At 38.2% G+C, this 25,134-nt stretch overlaps 1 protein-coding gene across 1 annotated transcript; it reads right to left on the reverse strand.

The window, feature by feature from the left end:
- Positions 1-203: 203 nt before the first annotated feature.
- Positions 204-25,134, reverse strand: tacr3a (tachykinin receptor 3a). The gene is made up of 5 exons (XM_086082533.1): positions 24,526-25,134; positions 18,433-18,621; positions 18,143-18,293; positions 4,770-4,966; positions 204-2,358 (listed from the first exon to the last, which is right to left on the reverse strand). The coding sequence occupies exons 1-5, from the start codon at positions 24,891-24,893 to the stop codon at positions 2,034-2,036; spliced, it is 1,230 nt and encodes a 409-aa protein (XP_085938659.1). The 5' UTR covers positions 24,894-25,134; the 3' UTR covers positions 204-2,033.

Here is a 25,134-nt window from a genome sequence, read left to right on the forward strand (position 1 = left end):
ACAAAAAAAAAAAAAAAGAGCAATGATGATGACATTACTGAATGAACAATACTGAGCTCTTTTTAAAAAATAAAAAATAAAAAAAAGAACAAAAAAATAAATAAATAAATTCACAAAAACATTTTGGGTGTCGTACATTTTATTTACTTGTTGCTATGAGTGCAATGAAATATGTACAAAGATGAAATGTAGGCTGTTGAAAAAATATGTTTTCGTAGAAAATTACTAAAGTATTAGGATGTAATTTGAAGTCACACTATTGTAAATAAAGCTTGTATGTTATAAACACATTGTATGGATTACAGTGAAGGCAATGCTTGCTACAAAGTAAAATCTCTAAATGGCAAGATTTAAAAAAAAAAAAAAATCAATTATTGCAATGCCGAAAACACAATATCATCCAAGTTACAACAAAGTAGAATTACCACAGAAAGACACACAGTGTATTTTAACATTCATACAAAACATACAAAATCACATTTTTTTAAACAAATAGTTGACATACAGTAAATATAATAAACATTTTACTTCACATTCTGGTGCCTATACTTTCAAGAAGTCTCGAAACATTCAGAACTCATATTAAAGGGCTTAACAGCAAGAACAATAACCCTTTTCCCCTCTTAAACTCCTATTACAATATATATTAAAGGGCTTGGAAAAGCAAGAACAATAAGTAACCTTTTAATTTAATAGATTTTTTCCCCTTATTTTAACATGAATTTTAATCTATTTACAGCAGAAAAAAAAGATAGCTAGAGCACGAAGAGGCTTTTCTTTGTTTCTTTGTGCAGACACGGAGCAGAACATGTATCACATTGCACGGCACATTTGAATTCTTTAATGGAAACCCTCAGAATGAAAAGGTTTAAAATTGCATCACGGGATACACACAGTACAATAGAATGATGTTTGTGTGAAGTTAAGGTTGTTTACTTCTTTTTTTTTTTATGAAAAAAAACCACATAGTTCATCTTATACTTCATTTACATGTAAAGAGAACTGTTAATGACTTCTGCAGACAACAGTAGTAACTCGACATTCGTTTCTTCAGAGAAACACAGTAGTTCCACACGTCAAAAAAAGTTCACATTTAATAATACATTTGGAAAACAAACTTTAACATACATACAGTATTTACAATCACCACAGCATACTGTCTTATTCAACCCACTGAGAACATGTCAGTCATGCTTGCGTCGTGTTTTACTTGTGTAAAATTCAAGCAGAAAAAACAAATCATTGGAACCAAGGGGCTGAGGCGTTCCCAAAATAACGCTACAATTAACCTTTTGATGTTAATTAGTGATTAAGGATTTTGCCGAGCAGGAGTTCACTGTTGCAGAGGACAATCAATCTGATTAGAGCGCAACTTTATGCAGTAAAGTACAGTATCATTTGAGCCAAGAAATTGTGAAGATTATTCAAATGTAACACACAAACACTTTGAATTGTACGTATAGTGTATCATGCATGCATCATTTTCTCATGCCAGTTTATTCATGTCATCGTTGATGCACGGCAGCGAAAATACTGTCATTTCTCAAGAATAACACTTTTTTTTTTTTGCTTAAATGGTAAGGTCAAGTAAAAAAAAAAATCCTTATAATATGTTCTATGAGCCCCCACTGATCTTAACATGGTATTCTGATTAATATTGCTTTTGTGGAATATGATTTAAGTAGCCAAATACACCTGCTGCGGCCATTTTGCTACTTGCTGAAAATTACAGTGCCTATGGCTTCACTTGTGAACATCACATGATCAAACCGAGAAGACAAATGAGCCTTGACGGTCGTTCTCTGAGCCTTTAGGCACTGTGATGTCGTTTTCAGACAACAGCTGTACAAGACAAAATGGCCGCCCGCAGAGCTGGATAAAAACAGGTGGATTTTGCTGCTTAATTAATTTTCAACGCAATATTAATCAGAATGGCATGTTAAGAGTACCATAGAACATATTATTATAATGAACAATTTTGACTTGACTTCCCCAATGGAGCGTGTGGTATTTTCAAGAAATCACTCTACCACTCAAGAAAATTGCTCAGCTTGAGGATTTGGGGTGCCGCCATTTTGTTTTTTTATGCTACCAATGCTGCAAGAGGCAGGCGTGTGGCGAGACGTGATGTAGCTTCTCTTCCTGGACGACAGGGACCACTTCCTTCCGGGTCCGCCGCCATCAGCGTCGGCGGGGTCGTAAACCACAACCATGGTGGTGTCCATTCTGGAGAGCGTGTACATGCTGCTGCTCTGCCGTGTCGGGTGCTGCCGGGTCGAGCGAAGTTCCAACTCGTCGTAGCTGGACACCTTGATGAAAGGGCACCAGCAAAAAGCTCGCTTGAAGCCAGCACGAAACCTGATGCGGTATCAGAGAGCAGAAAGAGCATAATAAGTGTCACAAGGCAGGGGACTGATCAGAGTGTGGGAGAAAATGACAGCACGAAGATAAAACTTCATGTGTGGCTGTTATGTATGATAATGTATTCTTTGGTCAATGACTATCGAGCAGGGCTGTGGCAAGATTTCAACTGAGATGCATAAGTAAGGAGGCTTAAATTGTTTTATTGTGCCCTCTGGAAAGATTTGTAGTTATTTATTGATTTTTTTTTTTTTATGTAAACACTGAAGCACCACTTTTGCTGTGAGCAGAGTCAAACCGAGACAAATGTGGGGAGAAACTTTAGGTTACCTCTACAACGTAGTCCATTGATTCTCAATCAGTCTGCTGTGAGAGGTCATCAGGTGTTTGACTGGGAATGATCCAATTCAATTTTCAATTTTAAGTGTGCCCAGGGGCGGGGCGGCCATTGGAAAATTTGGAACGACTGCCTAATGCTCGGTCCATTCTTGGCTGAATTGTTCTCACATTAAGCCAAGGTACATGCTTTTTAATTACGCAAGGATTTTTGCTATTTGTAGGAATCAATAAATCAATCAATCAATCAATCAATCAATCAATCAATAAGAGTGGAGTTCACTGACTTTCCCACAGAAAGCGGAACTTCTCCTTCTTTGATGAACCTCCTATGAAGAATGCAAAAATAACAAATGCTATTGTTGTTTTTCATTATTAGTATTACTAGTATTTTTACATTACAAAGATTGTATACAGTGTTTTAATTACAGAGTTGTTGTTGGACAGTGGCTGAATCCCATCCCAAGTTACTGAGTACGCATTCAGTGAAAACACTACTCATTTACATTTACTACTTATTTGGAGCACTACTTTTTACCTTTACCTTTTTACCTCTACTTTTACTTGGACTTGAGTACAATTTTTGTCTGCCCACCTCTGCTGACAGGCAGAACAATTAAATGTTCTTCCACAAGAAGGCAAAAGCTACATCATGATCATGTGTCATGGTGATATTTTTATTTGGTTGTGTCTCGTGAGATTGTGTCAACTGTAAAATATTTGCCTTGGCTCCATAATGGCTACTTTACACATTGTTACTCACTATGGCTTTTCTGACCATGTGAGAACATTAGCTGTATTTTAGATGTTATCACTAAACATATCACAAATTCAACTTTTACAATGAAGCACTTTGCCAAAATGTTTGTTTTCTGACCATTTAAGGCCACTGTACATCACTTCTGTGTTTGGCAAGCATCAGAGAGTCAAACAAGTCCAAGTTTGTGTGTAGAACAGCAGTACACAGTTGTACAGACAGGAAAAGAGCAAAACAAGATAACGTTGTTGTATTATGTGGAATCGCACAACCGCCCATCATGTTTGTTTGTCATATTGTGCATTATTTACATACGTGTGCAAACTAGAACTTGAACTTAGCCCACGGGCTAATCATGCAATCCTCGAGGGCTACCTCGTTATATATAATCAACTATTTGTTATTGTTGACTAATTTGGACAGCAGTAAATCACAGTGAATGTATCCAAAATGAATTGCTTAGCTTGAAAGAGTTCTTAAAATGAGCTAGCTGTAAAAATAATTTGTTACTTCACTCACAAGAAATGTCAAAAATTTTGAAAAATGTTAAATTCCTATATGTAAATGTATATTTATTCATAGAATACCACTACATCTGTGGTGCAATTATTGTAGAATACATATAAGGTAAAAAAAAAATTCAGACAGTGTCACCGTAATAAAACTTTAAGTTTAGATAAATGGTGATTGAGGGTTAATGAGTCATGTTTTACCGATTTTTGCAGGATATTTCATTTCTCAGAATAAATTTCAAGGACCTTTGCCCCCCCCCGCCCCCCCAAAAAAAATCATAATCTGGCATGTTTATGATACTTATGTTAATATATTCTGACATAAATGACAGTTTGTATAAAGGGAGAAGGGTGAATTATTGACTTTGGCGGTGGTCTTCGCTCTGCTGCTTCTCCTTTCCGAGTCAATTCTCCCAGACAATCCAACCAGATATAATATACTTAGCCCTTTCACTTTTCATTAGGATGCAATGATTAAAATCCCCAATTTATTTATCGTTAAAGGATATATGAAGCCATACATAACATAATCTTTAGTGAAGCATATGATCTTAGTTCTTGCATTAACTGTTGTGTAACAAAATGCAAATGCATGCGTGTAAAATAACCACAATACTGTACATTTCAGCTCCCAATCTGTATTTTGTTATGTAATCCCTTAACATAATTTTTTTTTTTTTTAATGTATCCAAATTGAAGAAGAAAATACATTTATGGTTTGTGTGGAACAAACAGAAAATGGCAAACGCACGTGCACATGATTGCCGGAAACATTTACCTTGCAACTTTGCGCTTTAACTCACCTGCTGTTCAAGCAGCAGTAGATAATGGGATTGTACATGGTGGAGCTCATGGCCAGCCACAGCACGGACAGGTAAACTTGCTGGATGGACTTCCACTTGATCAGATGCTTGTTGAGACCCGTCACAATGAAGTAGATATGATAGGGCAGCCAGCACAGGGCAAAGGTCACCAGGACGATGATCATCATCTTCACCACCTGGTTTAAAAAAATGAAGGGAGATGAATGATATCCACAGGATAATACTTAGATTTAATAAGTATTAATGCGCTTTTGAAAAACTCAAGTTAAACAAACAAAGTCACTGTAACATATTTTGTGCAGACTCATGGGAAATGTAGGGTCTTGAAATTACCCTAGCATGCGTGTTTTTGGAATGAGGGAGGAAACTGGAGTAACTGGAGTAACCCCATACAAAGAACAATACGAACTGTTAGCCAGATGTGCTAACTACTAGCGCAGCCTGTTTTTATTTAAATATTGTGTAAATACTGTACACATTTCATATACAGTGACAATGAATTGTACTTCTCACTTAACTAAACAGCGATTCCTGCTTAAATGTACAAAAAAAAGACTACTGTTTATATTGTGCTATTGTTTTGCATCACTACAACCTGCTGCTGCACAATCCATACTGGATCCAGATCACCTCCCACGACCTATGTGTTAACAAGGCCACGTTTTCTGCTCCAACATTCAATCATGTGGCTGGTGTTCTGACACTTGCTTTCAACAAGTCACTTCTCTGGATCGCAACTGTTTGATGCCTGGCAAAACACTCTTGGTGAATACCGTGAGCCTCCTTAGAAGCAGGCTACCGGAGACAAAACAGACATCAGCGGGTCCCTCCCGAAATGTAAACTCATGCAGAAACTTGAGCAGAAACTCACGCACCCGCCATTTCGACAAATGTTCATGGTATTAAAAAAAAAAAAGCCAGTGAGCTCTGAGGTGGTGGATCGACAGCTCAAAAGAACTCAGTTCATTTCTAAGGAAAATAAATGAAGACTTAAAAGTGATTCAAGGATACAGTTGCCAAAAGTCACTTTGGAATGAAAACAGTGTATTGTTTTTTCATTCCAAAGTGACATCGCCAAACTAACGAGCTTTAAATCTGTCAATTTTGAAGACTTTCATGAGGGTTGCACCAATGGAGATATCAGGATCTGTACCAAAGCAGTATTTCTGACCCTTTAATTGTCCTTAAAAATTATAAATCGAAAGAAAAGTAGACACATACAATATTTATGGTGTTTTTTACAATCCTGGCGCTGATGCTGCTCCCTCTACATTGTTCAAGTGTACTCTCAAGTACTTGTACAGTTGCGCAATCTCAATCTCCTCCCCAGTGATGGCGATAGCTTGAGAGTGGTGGTCCTGGTCCTCTTGAAGTCAAAAACGAACTCTGTGCTCTTCAAAATGGATGATGAACTCGCCTCGAGCAGCAATGGAGGTGGCTGCCAAGCATGGTCTACGAGGCTATGTATGGCTTTTATATAGTGGCGCCTATAATACTCAGACTGAACAACCACATAACTGAAATGCCTTGTATTGCAAGATGCATTAAATTAAATATGTGGTAAGACAGAAAAACATGGAGATGGATGTTAAAATGTGCTAAAAAGTGTTTAGTTTGGGAGAAACTTATGTCATGTTCCAAGAAAGTATATTGTTTAAAACAATACTAATTTTCATCGCAATTGCAAGAGAATGTCATTATCAAGCATCACAGCCACAAGAGTAAAACACAAATGCAGTACACCAAACCGCAGTAGCAATTGGTAATGGCTTTTTAATGTCTGATGTGACAGTTCTAGTGAAAAACAAGCGAGTCGGAACACAGATCAAGAGCAAGCGGAGATCAAGAGTCTCTGTAGACTTGAGGAGGGTTCCGGGGCCTGGACATGTAATGCTTCACAATCCACTGGGTGGCGATAGGTCAATGAGGTGTCATGAAACGTTCTGACACATTGCAAAACTGTATTGATACTTTGTCAAATCTGTGTCACTGAATACTGACACTTGCTAGACATTACAAATCCCTACAGGCAAGCTAGTTGACCGACTCAACTGACACTGATTTCGTATATCATGCAGTAGCATTAATTTCGTCATTTAAATTTAAATTTTGATTATTATAATTTTTTTAGTTACAGTCAATAAATCATGTGAGCGTGTCAAAGTGAAAATCTGAGTGGAAAACATGAGGGCTTATTATTCACAATTATCTAATTCAGTGCATGGAAGTTTGGATTCAAAAATAGGGGGGGGGGGGGCACAAGGAAACTCGCACAAAACATGAAGCATGCAACCAAGACAGAAATTGTAGTACAAAAAGATGCATGGAGGTCAGAGGCAGGCAAAGTTGTCAACGATAGATCAACATCAGGAAGAGTGTTGCATGAGCAGAAAAATCAATCTGGCATAGAATGATTGAGCAGGAGATGCCTAAATGGTGGCTGATTCCTGATTTGAAGCAACTGTGCTCCAAGGCGAGCAGAGTGGCGAATGGGGTGGGTGTGGCTTACTGGCAGACTGGAGCAGTAAAGAGGCGAATGGAAAAAAGTCAAATTGTGATCAGTGAGTACTTGCAAATGCCCGTCTATCTGAAGACTTATAAGATTGTCTTATACATTTTATCCTGTGGTCTGAGGTGTGTTAAGACTGGTTTGTCACTATAATATTGTCCGAAATGGGTCGGGTTGACATTATTAAATATTACAAATTTGTATTATTTCCAACCAAAAATCTTCATGTGTTATCTTGCCATGTTATTGTGTGTGTTGTGTACAGACTCCCATTCATCATGTTCAATTCAATGTTTTTTGTTTTGTTTTAGGATACAATTAACTCATTCACTGCTATTGACGGCTATAGACGTCAAAAATTAATTTGAACTTTTTCTATTAGTTTCACATTTTTTCGACTTTTGTTAAAAGTATGAAAACGTAGATTTTTTTTATTGTACATTTAGAACAGATATAACATTTGTGATTAATCTTTAGTTAACTAGTGCCATGTGATTAATTACAATTTTAAAAAATTATCGCTTGATGCCCCTAATAAAAAAAAGAAAAGGAAAGATTATTAAAAATTAGGGACGTCAGACAATTTTTTTTTTTATTGTAATTAATCGCATGACTTCAATAGTTAACTCACGATTAATCACAAATTTTATATCTGTTGTAAATGTACAATAAAAAAATGATAGATTGTCACACTCAAAACATTTTGAAACTAATAGAAATAGTTCAAATGAATTTTTGACGTCCCTAGCCGTCAATGGCAATGAACGAGTTAATATACTGTACAGCGTTATGGAATTGACATCTGCATCTGTTTTATTTTATTGAGGTAATAATTACAAGAAAATCATCTCAGTCATTGCTCTAGCAAACCCATATAACTTTCTTTATTGGTACACTGCCTGTGAACATTCTTAATCATCCAGTCACATCACAAACTGGATTGTTCTGGTTGTCTAAGATTTTTCGCCTCTCATTTGAGCTGTCTTCATCAGTTCATGGTCTATTGTACACAATTATTCTGGAAAGCTGTCATCTTGTGTTAGCGCACAGGTGTCAAACTGCGTGTTTTAAATGTTTTCCTCGTCCAACTTCAAATGAGCTCCTGTAGAGCTTGCTGATGAGCTCATCATAGAAAAGTAAGAAAACACTTTCTTTTTTTAACCCTCGCTCAACAGGATACATCACAGTACCATGAGTTCCCGTGTGTTCTGAGCGATGAGGTATGTGGAGGTTGGAAAATGTATCACACCTCATATTAATTCTGCACATCCCAATCATAACTTCTCTCACCGGTGCCGTGGGAAATAGTCAAATTTATTCAACAAGCTAATAATTCATTCAACCTGTCAGTCTGCACAAAACGTGATGAAAGGAATCCTAAGAGTCCAAAGGACCTGGCAATTGAAGAAGATAAATTTCACAATTTTATTTAATGTAAATACATTTATATTACAATTAGGAATACAACTGAACATCATCCATTACAGTTTATGAAAACTATTACCATGTAAGAATGTGCATGTATCTATCTTTCAGTATTAAGTAGGACACCATTTTTGTAATTGCCATGACGGCAAAAAAAATGTGTTGTAATTTGTTTATAACCTGTCTATAATAATAGACCAGACAGGGCACCACTTTGCTGCACACTTTAAAAAGAATCACACAATGAAAATGTGAATGACAAAAACAAAAGTCAGCTCATTTTCCAAATCATTGACCATTTTGTAAATTTCAAACAACAGATGTTTGGTTGCCCGGCCATCAAGTGTGTATTTTCACACGCTGGAACGTGGACAAATACACTTCCAAATGTCAATCACTTATGATCGGGTTTAGTGGAAATGAGGCGGAAAATCTTATTTCACAGAGCTTGCATTTGTTATTATCATTAAATAGTTTTTCTGAGTAGTCACACACTTTTGCACAGATCCGATAAGTACAATTAATCATTTGCAAACTGCACATGAAAAATTATGTGGATAACAAATAGTATGAATTATCTATGTGCTATAAAGAAATGCAAACAGCTGTTGAGCTGTGAACTGATGGCCAATTTTATTTTGTTTGACAGGATACATGATTGTCATCCTTTCAGCAATATTTAATCTGCTGTTGATTCCAGACCTGACACAACTGACATTTTAAATGAGCCCTGTGTCACTAAAAACAATATTGTGGGTCATTTTGTAGCATTTAAGCTAACAAGTACCAGAGGAAAGAGTTGTGACATGCAAAAGAAAAAAAATATCCCCACTTCTATATCACAGAATTGTGAAGTTCAATGGAAATATACGTTTTCAAAATTTTAGGCAAATACAATTTGAAAAATGTAGTGTGCATATGGTTTCAGTCCTCCTGTTTCAGTATTTTGTAGAACCACCTTTCCCTAAAAAAACACCTGCAAGCATTTAGGCATATGTAATCTACCAGAAATGTTAAAAAATAATAATCTAACCTCTCTTTAAACTTCTACAAAACTTCTGGTAACTTACTTGCTCTTCTTGATGCTGTTGTACACAAACCTCTTCACTGAACAAATTAACTGCATTTTTAGTGAGAGTAAATTACACACAAGTGGACTGTGGTTACTAATTAGGTAACTTATGAAAGCAATTAATTGCACTGGCTTGTATTGAGCAGGATCACGATGTAGGGGCTAACTACAAATGCGCACCACACTTTTCAGGTTTATGTTGGCCTAAAAACAGTATATCAGCAGTGTTGAAAATAACGGTGTTTAAATGAACTCCCAGCCTACCCCTTAGGTAACTTTGTTTTTGTTTTTCATAAACTGACTAATCTAACTAATTATTCTCCCCATATTTGAATCGCCGTTATCGTGATTATCATGCGTTACAATTCATTTATTAGTTTCAAGGCTCAAAGTAAGCTTACAAGATGTTGTTTGGTGACTGGCTCTGAAAATGTCATTTGCGCATAGTTAAGAGGCACTGTTGTTGTCGGACCTCACAATAAAAGTGTATTGACAGCTGAAATGTATAGTGGCTTATATTTTGGAGGTGCCGCGGGTAGTGTGTCACGACGTGACGGACTTGTCTTCTTTCTGGACGTGTCTTCCTTTTTTTTTATTAGGGTTAGCTTTTTAGCAAAGACAACTTTGACAAGAGTGACATAATAATAATAATAAAAAACAGTAGAGATTTGCCAAAAAACGGCCACCATGTGGAGGGATTTGTTGACAATTCTGTTCCACCAAGGACCATGTTGTAGTAATTGGCAGTGGTAGAACATACATCACCACTCCAAATAAATAATAATAATAATAAATATTTTTATTATTATTCATGGGTCATTTTGTAGCATTTAAGTTAACAAGTCTAATAATGATAATAATAATAATAATAATAATAATAATAATAATAATAATAATAATAATAATAATAATAATAATAATGATATGCCATTATGGAATAAGGCATTTATGTGTTAAGTTAGTTAAATATTCACAAAATTAAATGAAAACATCCTATAAAGCCTGGACATAATTTTAATTCCTTGTATAAAATATAATAATAATAATAATAATAATATTTCAAAAATCCAAATAATTTTACATAAAATATTTTTTTTTAAGTAGTGAAAATAGCTATTTTGCCTGGTAACGAGTTACTTATATTATGAAGTAATTCAATTACTAACTCAGTTACTTTTTAAAGCAAGTACAGTAATGAGTCACTTTTTAAAAGTAACATTCCTAACACTGTATATTAGTTCCAATCCACTTCAAAATTATGTGCTATATTTTGTGTTTGTCTATCACATAAAATCTTAACAAAATACAATGAAGTTTGTGATTGTAATCTCACAAAATGTATGAATACCTTTTTAAGGCACTGTAAACAACCATTCACACTCACAGTCAAACCTACGGACAATTGAGCAACAAACATTTTGACTTTAATTGTCATTCAAAGGAGGAAGCAGTATTACACAGAGTAGCTGACGTGGAAATTAATTAAAAAAAAACTGACTGTGATGATCACAGTATACACGACACACTATTCCAACATACAACATCTTATGATAACGATGTCCTTAATACTGTTTATTTCATCTAAATTGAATTACATATTACATGTTAAAACAATGCTGATTTGCTTTGCTTTGTTGAATAAAACTAATGAAACTCAAATGCTAATGAGCTTTTTAATGCAGAAAAAGGATCCCGAGTTACAATGTAATTGACCAAAACAGTCTCAGGGCTTTCTCCACAGCTAGATTTATGTTTGTTCATTATACCAATAAATGACCCCCCCATTAATTATCTGGCAGCCAGAATAAGTCCCGCCATCTACAGTCTATTTGCAACGTTATACAGCGTGGAGAGACCGTTATAATGATACCTAAGTGGGCGGAGAGAAACAGGAGTAATAAAAATAAAAGAGAATTTAAAAATTATTTTGTTATAATCCTTTGGGTAGATACATCTTAATCACTTGTCCTTTATTAGGTGAACTTCAACCACATGTTGCAGTTAGAATTCACAGTGAATGAGGATTGTAATTCATATTGAGTGCTTCAGTTGGAGCAGCTGGACTATACTTTCATGCATTCAAAAAAAATAATTTCTTCCAGATTCAACAGGGCCTATTTGCCATTGTTTAGTTTGTACTTCATTCCAATTGCATCTATTTATAGCGTCAAGCCTTTCAACAAATGTACCTCAGGTCCAAAGCATCCTTGGTAGCGCTCTACTGCTTGCAACTCTCAAGTGATTATTCCTCTTTGTGAGATTTGCTCTTTGGGAACCAACACAGATTGGACATGGAAACTGAAGTTAAATGTCACATTGGTGCTCTGCCAGCCACTGAGCTCAATGATATCACCTTGCTGGCACTAAACAATGATGTTTGTTAAAGATTGTTGTACGTTTATAGTATTGTCTGGTCCTTTTCAAGGGCTTTGACCTTGTATGTAAAAAAAAAAGTGCTATACAAGTGAAGACATTCATTTTATTAGATGCTAATCTACAGCACACTGTTAGACACAAACAGAATGGGATTGTAATTCAATAAGAGCTCATATGTATTAAAAAGCCGTGGTCACAAAAATAGAGCTGAGAGAGTCAGTCCTGATGATTTGAAGGTGCCATTTTTGTAGAATTTAGGGCAGTTGTAACTGTTGTCCCTGTGCAGCCCCTCCCAGAGAATTGACACAATTGCCACCAAATTTGAACCAGGTATACTAGAAAGCGTTTTCATCACAGCGTGTTGCTTGTCGCAAATGTTTGGTGACTCAATATCAAAAACAAGAATCTGACAGCTTGCCTCGATCTTGACCAAATTTGCTGTGTATGATTGATGACTGAGTCAATCCATGCATCACTTTTCATTATTTGTCACTGGCAACGGGAAACGGTTAAAAATAAATAATAATAGGTGTCACTTGATAATGATTTCCTCAATTATTGGTTCACTTCCATACAGGCAATGAGACAAATGGGTGATTTTAAATCTGAAAGCATATGAGTTTTCAATCTGGGTATACAAAGGTGAGGCGAGGACGTTGCAATAGTTCAGATGATCACATCTCCAAATTGCATATTTTGACCCCCTCCAATTCTGAATGAAGTGGAGGGGGTCCAAAATTACCTGAAATTTACTAGCTTGTGCCTCCTGAAATGCTACAAAAATACTGGAAATCAACCTGACTTTTGTTTTTAACAGATGACGATATTGTGGAAGTTTTAATATCGTGATATCACGATATTGCCGTTATCATTATATTCCAACAAAACTACCTCCTCCACCAGTTTAATTGATCAATGTAAAATTAGTGGGATTGACTATCATGAATAAATGTATAAAAAGTCTAAAGGGCCCGTGCTCTAAAATCAACAAGAAGTCAGACATTTTGTTTTTTTACTTTTCATATACATATTTGTCAAGAATCCTGTTTCTAAACGTTAAGGCAAAAGAGTCAAAACAGTGGGAAAACAATAACAAGCAAGAAAAACGATCAAGTGGAGGATTGACTGAACCTTAAAGTTGCTTATTCGGTGATTTTCATCACCAAGTGATTGCCCATGACCACCTGCCCTCAGGACAGGACTCCCTGGTCTAGTCATTATCCAAGTGCAGCATGCCCAAAATGCTCATGGGTTGCATAGCATTACCGCCACTGTCCAACACACCATCAATTCACAACCTAGCCAAGGAAACTAACCAAGTTGGTGTCTCACCCACACTCAAATATCCTTAAGGGGAAAGGTCAACTCTGTGTTGCCTACAACAAGCAGTCCATGTCTGTAAGAGCTATGGCAGACTTATAACATCATTAGTGCTGCACTCTGGGTTGACATTTGAAATACAAAGCCCAGGGCATGGGTTGAAAATGGAGAACCTGTTGTGTTAGGCCTGTCTATCATTGAAGATGAAGAAAAATCACAGCAAACAATAAATCGGTGACCAGCCACCTCACTGACCTGCCACATTCTCCCAAGAAGTGTGTGTGATTGAGACAAAATGCAGGAACTCTATTTTTATAGACTACATTGGTGAAACAGGAACAATTTCTGCCTCAATACGTTCCTCCATCTACTTCATCAAGTGACCTTTGCTTCCGTAATCATCTTGACAACTGAATTACTGCACGTAGTGAGTGGTTTACAGATGTGATTGCCTCAGGTAAAATGATTAGCTCTCACCACTGCGTCGCACAAATCCATCGACTAGCTTTCTGCCAAGTAGTATTTTGTGCGACAATGCAGAAGGGATTATCGAAAATGTGCGATGACTGCGAGTATGTAACCAAATACAATTCATGTGAAATGTTGAAAATGTCTGTAGTTAACACAATTTAGTTATTGTCATGGTTTGGGTTAGGTTTTTGCTTAGTTTTTTTATTTTACTTTTGTCATGGTTGAGGTTTAGTTTGGGTTCTGTTTGATTTTGTCATGTTTCTTTAAGTTTCTGTCATGATCTGTTGTGTTCTGTTTTTTTCTAGTGTGTCTCCCTTGGTCTTGTTATGTGTAATCCTGCCCTTCCCTGTGTCAACCAATCAGTGCCCTCAGCCACTGGTGTCTTGCCCCAGGTGTGTCTCGTTTTGTTATTAGTGTGAGTGTATTTAGGCCTCGTCCACGCAAAAGCCAGTTTCAATGTATCCTCACAAGTTTCCTACTGTTTAGGCCGTTCGTCCACACGATGGCGCGGTTTCGGAGCTTGAAACCGATCACTTTTGAAACCGGGCTCCAGAGTGGAAAGATTTCAAATCTCGCCCCATACGCGTCCGTCTGGACACCATATGCAGGATACTCCACCAGTGATGACGTAATGGTCGCAGCTCGGAGACGACGCATTGTCGCAGCTTGAATTCTCGCGCGACCGCGCGTGAGCCTTCAGTCTGTCAACAACAATGGTGGATAGCCGTGTCGTAGTCGTTTTGCGCAGCCTCCTTAGGTTGCTTATGCTTTTGCAGCAAAAAATGTTGCTTCTTTATTCGCACGTTCAACAAGCCGTGTTGTACTTGAATCACCCGCCATTGTCACTTCTGCTGTGTTTGTCTTTTTCATGTTGTTTCGATACATGCAAAGCCATGTTTGTTCTGTAGATTGCAACAAAGTTCGAAAAAAAAAAAGTGTTTGTCTTCTTCGCTGATTCTTCTTTTATGCTTTCCGTTAACTCCGTGGCTGCCACTCCAGACTTGGCATATACATTACAGCCTTTAAACGTCCTCAGCATTTCTTTTGGACACACGCAAGTCTTGAAATGCTCTTGTGTACGAGATTTGTTTGAGGAACAAAGCCGGCTTTGCTTCCGTCTGGATGGGGCCTTAGTCACGTCTCCCCTGTGTCTGCGTCGAACCATGCTTGACCCCCCATATCTTGCTGCCGTTTTTTAGGATCAGCAAAAGCTTTAAAAAAAGTTCTTGTTTTGAAGTACATATCATGTATCTTCACGATTACCGTTCAGGATTCAGGTTTGATCTACCTTCTGCTGGTATTTTACTGAGTGCTCTTTATTTTGCTTATCTTGGCTTGAAGCATATTTTATCCTGTGCCTTCCTTTCATTTGTAGTCATGTTGCACAGTGTCGTTTTTCTTTGTCATGAACGTCATGTTTGCAAATACTTTTCTTTTTTTTTTTGTCCTGCAGGCTGAAGTCAGAGTTGGTTACCAAAGCGAGAGAGAGAGACGCCTCGGGCAAGACTCTCAAGCATAATAAAACCAGCTGACTTAAAGTAAATGTACACCTGACTTTTGGACAAAGCAAAACATTACACACAACGTGAAATGTTCTACTCAACATCCAAATGAAAATGCCCACTCAGTGACCTGTACTGAAATCTCTAATGCTATTGTTTAAACCCAACATTGCAGCTGAACTATTGCACTGCTATTCTCACTAAATAATAAATGAATTTCTTTGCTGTTTTGTCCTGGAAACGATTTGTGGTTTACGTGATTAATCCAATCGAATCTCTTTTGACAGACTGTCTAAGAGGATTATGAGCGACATGTACAATGTCATACAGTCTACTACAAATTTCCCAGGTTTTGCCAGACACGCTCAGAGAGTTAGCAATGAGTAGTATGAAGGGAATAGAATTAAATCGATACAGTAATTACAGTATTATCAACACTACCATTGTTGCTGTAACACACAATTGAGTCTTGAACATTTACATGTTTCTGTAAATGTTACTATAACACCGGGTAGTGTGGATGCAGAGAGACACTTTGCCGGTATTCAAATGAACACCACAGGTGTTGAATTGACACCATCATATTTGCAGTGCAGCAGAATTGCATTTACTATGTCTTCCTCACAGTCAGCAAATCCTGATTTCAAAACTTAAATATTGACCTCCTAAATGGTGTACTTCAGCTTCTTACCATATTCCAGAAGCCGGGTTAATTGAAAACTCTGAGGGTCCGTAGGTGTGAGTGTGAATGGTTGTTTGTCTTTGTGTCATGTGCCTTGTGATTACTGTTGACTAATTGGCCTTTCTCAATTGAGATGACCCAATCGATAGATGGACACATTCATTATCACTCCTTCAATAATGTTACGCTTGAAAATGGCAGGTGGAGCCCAGGAGAAAAACAATTAGTGGCCACTTTAAAGATTGAAATCTCCGTAACACGTGTTGAAATGTCATTGCTACAAAGTACTGCCTTAAAATATAATTATGTTATATATCTGTGTTATCACCAGGTTGTCAATCAGGAGACTTAAAAGCGAGTTATCTTAATAGACATTAACATGGCCTAAAGCTGTTAATTACATCTCGTAGGAGTCTGGAATGCCATTATGAGAAAATCAATATTTTGACAGAGAAATTAAATTAGCAACACCTGAGAATTAAACTGACACTCCGAGGGAGTAACAGCCACACTTTGCCCTTGGCTGACTCAGGCTTTTCCCAAATCTGAGTGGGAACAAAATGTGACTTGAATGAAGGAAGGAGTGTAAAAAAGCTGAGGATGATTTAACAACTACTTGCTTGTGGAAGGTACTGCATGTTTTGACGTTTACTTTCTGATACAATTGACTGATTAAAATTGCTATTAGAGGTTGTGCAGACTAGTGGACTAAGAGACTTTATTTCTCTACAATAGAGTTTATAGTGTGATGTCCACTATTCTCTAGACATACATTTTTTTGGCTTGAAGAGGAGGGAGAGCCGTTTGCTGCAACAGCGTGGGTGCGCCGAATGCAATTAGTCCATCATCTTGATTGATTTAAATTGTCTTCCCTATCTGAATATGCAGTTTTGGTAAGTGAAGGAGATATAGTTTAGAAGAATAAAGCCACAAGTTGAAGGAGAATATGAAGGGGAAATATGACAAGGTATGTAATTACTTGCAAAGACCGCAAATGCCCAACATGTAGAACCCGCTGCTATGGTGAGCACAGAACGAGGACAGGCTTACCTTTTTGGTCAAGTTGTGCAAATGTTACCTAGCTGTCCCAATTGCAAGCACAGCAAGAGAGAGGATTTTTTTCTCTAGCTGGAAATAATGCTTTGCAACAGCGGGTGAATACTTCACCCATCCTCCCTTTAAATCCCGCAACCCCTATTTCTATGCAGTTAAATGGCATAGAGCAGGGGTTCTTAATCTTTATTCATTTATTTATTTATTTTACCTTGGGGCCCAACTTTTCCTGTAAAAAGTGGCCCGGGGCCCATTCAGAAATAATTATGTTGACTTATTATTGTTTGTATTTAATAACTAAATTCAATCTAGATGAGGTTTATAAAATAATTATCAAATAACATGATACAATGTGGTCATCAATGACATTTATTTATGTGACACCCAACAAGATGCTCAACAAGCAAAACAATTGCTGAATCAAATTAAATTTTGTTACCCTGGCAATAGCTCGGTTGATCATTGTGAATTCAGCTTGCTGGCAAGGTTAAAGCTTCGTCTCAAGTTTATGTGTATGTGTTTTATTTTAAATCCAAAGAGGCAGTGTGGACGGATTGTTTTGCTACACAAGAATGGGGTAAATATTCGGTTTAGAAAAATACCCTGCTACATGTGTACAAAGCGGCAATTGAAAGTTACCAAAACTGAAATTACTTTGTGACCAACTAGATGGCGCTCATGGCCTTCATGGTTAAGAATCACTGACGTAGAGAATATAAGAAAGCTCAGTATGTAGAACAGTTTTGCATATATGCAAATAACTTTCCGTGTCTGTTGCCCTTTACAAATTTGAAAGCATCTCAGATAATAAGTGACTAATTGTAATGATTAAATCATCACTCATCTCCAGATGTTGATAATTACCCTGCAACCTAGTGAGTCACACAATGTATATCTGAATTTATGAATATCTAGTGCACATTTCCCTTCCAGCATGCTCACCTTTCTTTTAGCTCGCAATTGTCCATGATAGTTGTCAGATGAATCTCCAGGGATCGCCCCTCCCCAAAGAGTGACCCCCACGATAGAGTAGGTGATGCCCATCACCACCAAAGGCAGCACGTAGACCAGCACTGTCACTATGATGTGGTACCTTCGGGGACATATTTAACGAAAAAGATATCAATTTACAGCTGAGTTCTAACATTACCTTTATTGTTTTTTTTTGTTTTGGGCCTTTTGATTTTGTAAATGAATGTCACCACTTTATTGTATAATAAAACATTGCTCACATGACGGGGTCGTCCTCCATGCGGGGCCACGCCACATAGCACAAGGTCCTACGAGGCATCACTCGAATTCTGGAGAAGTAGCAGAGGGGAAAGGCCAGAACTACGGCCAGACTCCAAATGCAGGCGATGACTCCGGTGGTGGCCTTGGCTGACAGACGAGGCTTCAGTGGGTGGATGATGGCCATGTACCTATTGTGTCAACAGTCACAAGATTTAGTGACTCATAGGACTTGACATGCAGTTTTTCAATAATTGATCTTTATGTGGGGGTAGATTTAAGATCAGAGCCTCCAAAATAAGTCGAACCTTCAAAGCAAACCAGTCCAAGCATGCCTTGGTCACACAAAATGTAATGAATTTGACACAATGGTCACAACACACAGGGTCCCTGTTCGTAGAGTTCACCCAATTGAATTCCGTGCAGGCAACATGGGCTCATTTCACACTCAATGGCAATGTGATTGTGAGTGTTAGTGGATGTCAGCTTCTATATGTGTCCTTTGAATGGTTGGAAAACAGCCCCAGATATGGTCCCAAAGTCATCTTAGATAGGCTGCAGTTCACAGTGACCCTGAACAGGATAGGATATGGGGGGAAGAAAATGGATGGATGGTTGCACATAATGCTGGCTTCGTTTTGTTGGGAAAAAATAGGCTGCTAGGTGTGATGGAGTTATGACGTTTTTTGGCAGTACAAGCCTGATCATCGGAATCAATAAAGGTTCACTACCCGTCTGCCTCAGAAAAGTAAGAGAGGGGTTTTATTCGCTATTCAAAACAGCGAGTAATAATAACCATATTAGGCTCAAAATGGTGGCTCTGGGAGATCTAGTTGTTTTACAATTCTGGTCATGCTAGTGGTTAAATGCAAGTGTATTTATAAAAAGAACAAAGACGGGACTATTGACAAGAACGCAATGATTTGTACCTTATAAAAAATAAAAAATACAATTTAAAAAGCAGCTCCAGCCTGACTTATCATTTAAGACTCACAATGTAAACAAGCTTGTTTGTCTGAGCAACTGGTTCAAAGTCACATAGCATTAGTTGTCAGATCCTGTAACCTAGCTTGGGGTAGGTTTTTGATTTGAGGAGTTGATACTGTAGCCCCAGGTCCTCTTTTGGGTTTGAGTGGTTATGACTCAGTTATTGTAGCTTTAGATTTTTGTTAACCTCTCCTTCTAACCTCTAACTTTTCCTGAAACCACCACAGCTATTATCAGTTCATCTCATGCCATCCATACGCCGAACCTCAGCTTGTGGAAGTTTAGATTCAACATTGAACTTTTTGGAACAAAATTGAAGTTTATGTTATCTTTTAAAATAATGCCTGACCTAATTGTTTTTTGTTGATATGCTTAAACGTTTTCTTTTAAATTTCATTAATGAAGCACACTTCAACAATAGAAATGTGGATTTCAAAACTTCTCTTCTTGTTCTATTCAATTGATTAGTCATGCACTACAATTTTGTAATGTCCTAGAATCCCAATTCTTTATTTGGGGATCTTTGGCAAATATGAGAATAAAATTGATTAATTAGATTAATTAATTTAAAATCCTGTAATTAATTAGATCACATTTTTCAATCGCCTGACAGCACTAGTAAGAATGTGTCTTTACGAATGTCCTTTGAGAATTCTACTTGATTTCCAATTGCCCAGGCTGACATTTGTTAATTGAGTCTTTCTAAAAGGCCACTGACCTGCTTTCACCTCGATGTCTGAAACACAAATACAATCTATTTACCAGCAATTAAGAGTCACATTGGTCGGTGCATGTCAAAGCACTGAGAGATACTTTTGTTGCACACCAACCACATGAAGATTATTAAGAATAACTTAAAAAAAGAAGTCAGCCTTCCAAAAATATCTTGACAATAATACTGTATGTTCTATGCAGCCCCACTAGTTTAAATATGGTATGGTATGGTTAATGTTGTGTTAGTGGAATGTTAGTTAAGTAGCAAAATCCAGTCATTTTTATCAATATCAGACGGTGGCGAGTGAAAATGACATCACAGTTGCTTAGGTGTCATTATCTCAGGTAAACACAGCTCAGCTTCAGAAAACAGGTGAGCTTTGATTGACCGTGGCCTGAGCCCTGAGCAACATTGATATCATCTTCAGTCGACAGCAAGTGGCAAAATGGCCGCCCCCTGAGACTTTTTGCATATATTATCACAATGTCATGTTAAGACTAGTGGGGTCAAATATAAAATATTATTGTCAAGAAGTGTTTAAGGTTGACATCCCCTTTAAAAACTACAGCAAGACACAAATACACTCACACAATAACTTGAAGAATTGGACTACAACATACAGTAATTCCAAAAGACGTCCCAGAGGCAGATTAATGACCCTTGCCATCTTTAAATCTCAATTTGACATCTTCGTCATGCCTGAAGCGACACAGGGTGCTTTAGGAAACCATCCCATTTGAAAGCTTGTCACTGCACCGTAACATTAACAACTCACAAACACTTTATCATTGTCTGGTGTTTAAATAGCAGTAGTTCCGTTGCCAGGCAAAAGTATAAGCGAACACACTAAATGTCAAGTTGTCCCTCCATGAATGGAGAGGGAAGATGGTCGCCCTCCAGTCAACCATGCTTTACAACATCACAGATTTGAAGAGTTAGGGATGGGCAACTAAAATACAACAAACATTTTGAAGCAAACAACAAATTACATACTGCATTTTTTTCCCAGTGCAAAGGGATATAGTGCATAAAATTTACCATTCATGGATGGCGCAAAACTGCTCAACAAGAAACCATCATTGATTTCAAGAGTTCATTTTGTACATTTTTGTTTACATAAATCAACTCACTGAAAATTTTAAAATAATTGACACATTATGTTTGTTATGCATATTATTCCAAATCAGCAAACAGTCATTAGGCCTACTCACTTTGTGGCATAAGGCAGTATAAGACCCAGTGTAAGTGCAACAAAGACATATGCCATCTAGTGGTGAATGGTGATTTTGCAACTTAAAAATACAGTTGACCTCTGCATATTCGCGGTACACACCCATGGATTTGCATATTTGTGGGTTTTCCCACAAATATTTTGGCATATAAATTGACAGATTTGTATCTAGATATAGTGCTTTATTTAGATCATATTGTGCCCAAAGCGCTTTACAAAGCCTCACAGTCACTCATTTACACACCAGTGGTCAGCTGCAGCCATGCAGGGATCTGCCAGGTCCACTGGACGCAAGTGTATGGCTCAAGGACACTTTGAGATTATCACAAGAGCAGGGGATTGAACCCACAGACACCCAGTTGGGAGAGGACAGCACTCTACCACTGAGCCATTCTGCCCCCCATAAAATCATATTTCCTTTTTTTTCTGAGATCCCCCCATTTTCCCTGTATAGGCCTACTACATGTTTATCCGTGGTTTTTTTTTTTGAAGATTTTTGGGGTTTAATTAAGAAATGAATAAATAAAAATAAATTAACAAGATTGCCTATCCCCAAGTTAGAAAATGCCACAGTTTTGAACTTATGTTGTAGTTTGATTTATTTCTTTAATCTCTTTCACCCTTGTTTTTTTTACATAATATGTTGAAAACGCAAGCACGTCTGATGGTAATCTCCACAGTCCACACAAAGCAAAAATCCCAGTTCCCACAACCATATTGATGTTCTAGTTTAGGGATATGCCTAATATTCGAGGAATCAATTAACTGATCATTAAGAGCTCTATAACGTGGAATTTAGGCAAAACGGATTACAACTATTTGGTATCTATGCAACAAGACATTCATGCTATGGCACAACTCCTTGGGGTAACTAGTTGAGTTGAGAGTACTTAACAAAATCTATTCAATATTATACTAGCGTTCTGTGAGATTGTCCCACTGCATCATCTGTTTACTATGGTGCAATGATGCGCTTAGATTTGTGTTCCAAGCTCTGCCGTATATATAGGTTGCACAAATACAGGCAGGCAGGCCAAACACATCCAGGCATGCTAGATGAGCTGTCTGAGCAATTGGGCACACAAACTGTGACTGCACCCTTGAGCTACAAGTTTGGGTGGGGTTCGGCGTCTTGATCAAGGGCACCTCAACAGTATGCAAACGACTAGCATCTGTGCAACAACTAGCTTCAGTTTATTTGACTGGCTGGCTGGTTCCATATCAATGTTACTGACTCAGAAGAAGGAAGCAGACATGATGCAGTTTTTTTTTTAGTTTTTTTTTTTTTTTTTAAACCAGCCTCATAAAGGTGAAAGCAAGGACAAACTGATGGCTGATCATGAACTGTGGCCTTGTGCCATTTCAAGAGAGCAGAAAGCGAGGTCCAAAAATAAGCATAACCTGGGGTTACATCTACGCGCGCAGGTCATGCGGATGTTCTTTTTCTTTATTTTATTGATGGAATCGGAAAGACAAAACAACACTGGAGACCATATACATGGAAGTTACACAAGCCAAAGTGAGCTTGCCTGTAGGAAACAGATTGTTCCCTCTGTGTTAGTCGAGGAGGACAATGCCTCACGCCATATCCCAACAGTGACGCACATCCACACACACACAGGAACGCACATTCTCACTATGATACTGAAGCCACTGCCTTCATCATCTTCTTATTGAACCATGACAGATGACGCGATAACGCTACTCCCGCCGAGTGGAAAGCCAATCTGATAGCGATCACCACATACGCTGAAGTCACAGGGCAAGACACACTGAGGATGGGCATAATAATTGATTCGTTGGATGATTGATTGTTGAGCATTATGTTGACCTGATTGTGTGCAATTGATTGCAAAAGGGAGTGCACTACTTGGCAACAGCGAGCTGAGGTGCTGCTGATTCAGTCTCGACTTCTTTGTGAGCTAAAAAAGAACAAACTCTCATAACATTTATTTAATTAATCCCGCCCCCCAAAAAACAACAACAATTGGTTAAGTAAATCAATCAATCCATTTTCTGTAAGGCTCATGCTTACTACATGGAGAGGTGGGATACATCCTGAGGTGTTTGCCAGCCAATCACAGGGCACATATAGACAAACAACCATTCACACCTACAGACAATTTAATTTTCAGTTAAGATATCATGCATGTTTTTAGGTTACGGGAGGAAACTGGACTACCAACAACAACACCCACGCAGGCATGGGGAGAAGTTGCAAACCCCCTGCAAGAAGGCCCTCACCAAACTGTGAGGTAGATGTGCTAATCAATCAATCATCCACTGTGCCGCCTACTCCTAAGTTAATCATGGAAACTGAGTGAAATGCCCATCCCTTGTTCACACGCAGTCAGTCAGTGCCAACTATGAATTAGTGCCAGCGAAATGTAAAAATAATTCTGAAAGACGGCCTCATATGGCGAGTGAGAAGGCAGTCAGTCGCACTTGAAACTGCCTCCCCAGCATGAATATCAACCATCCAGCACTATAGGCTACAATAGGCATGAGCAACCCCACCCTGCCAGCTCACACACATCTTGTATGAGAACAAATTGCACAGCACATTTGCCAGATACCGTCCAAAGGGCAGCTTTCATGCAATTTGAGTTTTTCATTTAAGCTGAAGATTCCATTTTAAGCCTCTGTTGATGAAAAGCAGCAAAGCCCAGGGGAAGAATGGATGGAGAAGATATTGAGAATTCATGCTGAGATTGAATTTGACACAATTTGGTTCTCTTTCTTTCTTTCTTTCTTTGTACCCCCTTGACACGCTTTGGAGCTTGAAGTATTTATGTGCTGCTGTGATCTTGCCTCTGATGGGCTCACTTTCAAATGGACGACAAAATTCCTCCACTGTTGGATGCCAATATCCCTACACAAGATTGTCATAATATTAGGTACACATGAATAACTTCATGAGTATAGGAGGGTCAAAAAAAAAAATTATACCTTTGCAAAGCTATTGAGAGAGGTAATTATTAAAGGGGCAAATAAACGCCTCCCAGTATGATGCACCGCTGCAATCTCCAACCACAACAGCATGCTATTATTAATATTAATAGCACTTATATATGTGCATTATTAAGAGATTGCTGTTGTTTTGAACCTCTTTTGATTATGAGGAATGATGGCCAGTCAGTCAGTGATGAGCATTGAACGCACCTGTCCACGGCGATCGCAGTCATGGAGTAAATGCTGGCGAACACGGACGTGACTGGGAAGAAGTTGTGGAATTTGCAGTAAGCCTCCCCAAAGTACCACTCCCCGTGGGTGGCGTAGACGAAGTTAATCAAAGTGTTGAAGGCGGCCATAGAGGCGTCGGAGAAGGCCAAGTTGAGCAGAAAGTAGTTGGTCACCGTCCTCATGCGCTTGTGTGCCAAGATGATCCAAATGACGATAAGGTTGCCGAACACGGCCACGGCCAGCACCGAGCTGTAGGCGACGGACCAGAGTGCGACGCGCCACGGCGGCTGCACAAACTGGTTCGTGTAGTTTGATGTAAGGTTTGATCCATTTTGGGAAGCTGCCATTCTTGTCTTCTTTCCTCCCAAAGAGAAAAAAAAAATCGGATGATGGAGCAGGAGCTACCAAGACAGACGCGCGACAAAGTGGTGCTCAGGTACCTCAGTGCGCAGCAGGACCGAATCCATAATAACTAAACATCGTCCTCCCATTTGATTGCTATCTGCCGGATAATTTCTTGTCAAAACGCGACCGGTGCGGACGTGTAAGTGTGCGTAAATGCCTGTTGAATGGGCTGTGAGAGCAGCA

The sequence above is a fragment of the Leptonotus elevatus genome, chromosome 8 (assembly GCF_054856555.1).
Source record: "Leptonotus elevatus isolate MCC_2025b chromosome 8, RoL_Lele_1.0, whole genome shotgun sequence".
Taxonomy (NCBI): Eukaryota; Metazoa; Chordata; class Actinopteri; order Syngnathiformes; family Syngnathidae; genus Leptonotus; species Leptonotus elevatus.

Bases quoted from the DNA above. Each gene is read 5' to 3' on its own strand.
- tacr3a (XM_086082533.1), bottom strand. From the start codon at position 24,893: ATGGCAGCTTCCCAAAATGGATCAAACCTTACATCAAACTACACGAAC. The intron at 18,294-18,432 runs GTGAGCAATGTT...ATGTCCCCGAAG, and splicing joins ATGGAGGACGACCCCGTCAT to GTACCACATCATAGTGACAG. The intron at 4,967-18,142 runs GTGAGCATGCTG...TTTTTAAACCAG, and splicing joins AATTGCGAGCTAAAAGAAAG to GTGGTGAAGATGATGATCAT.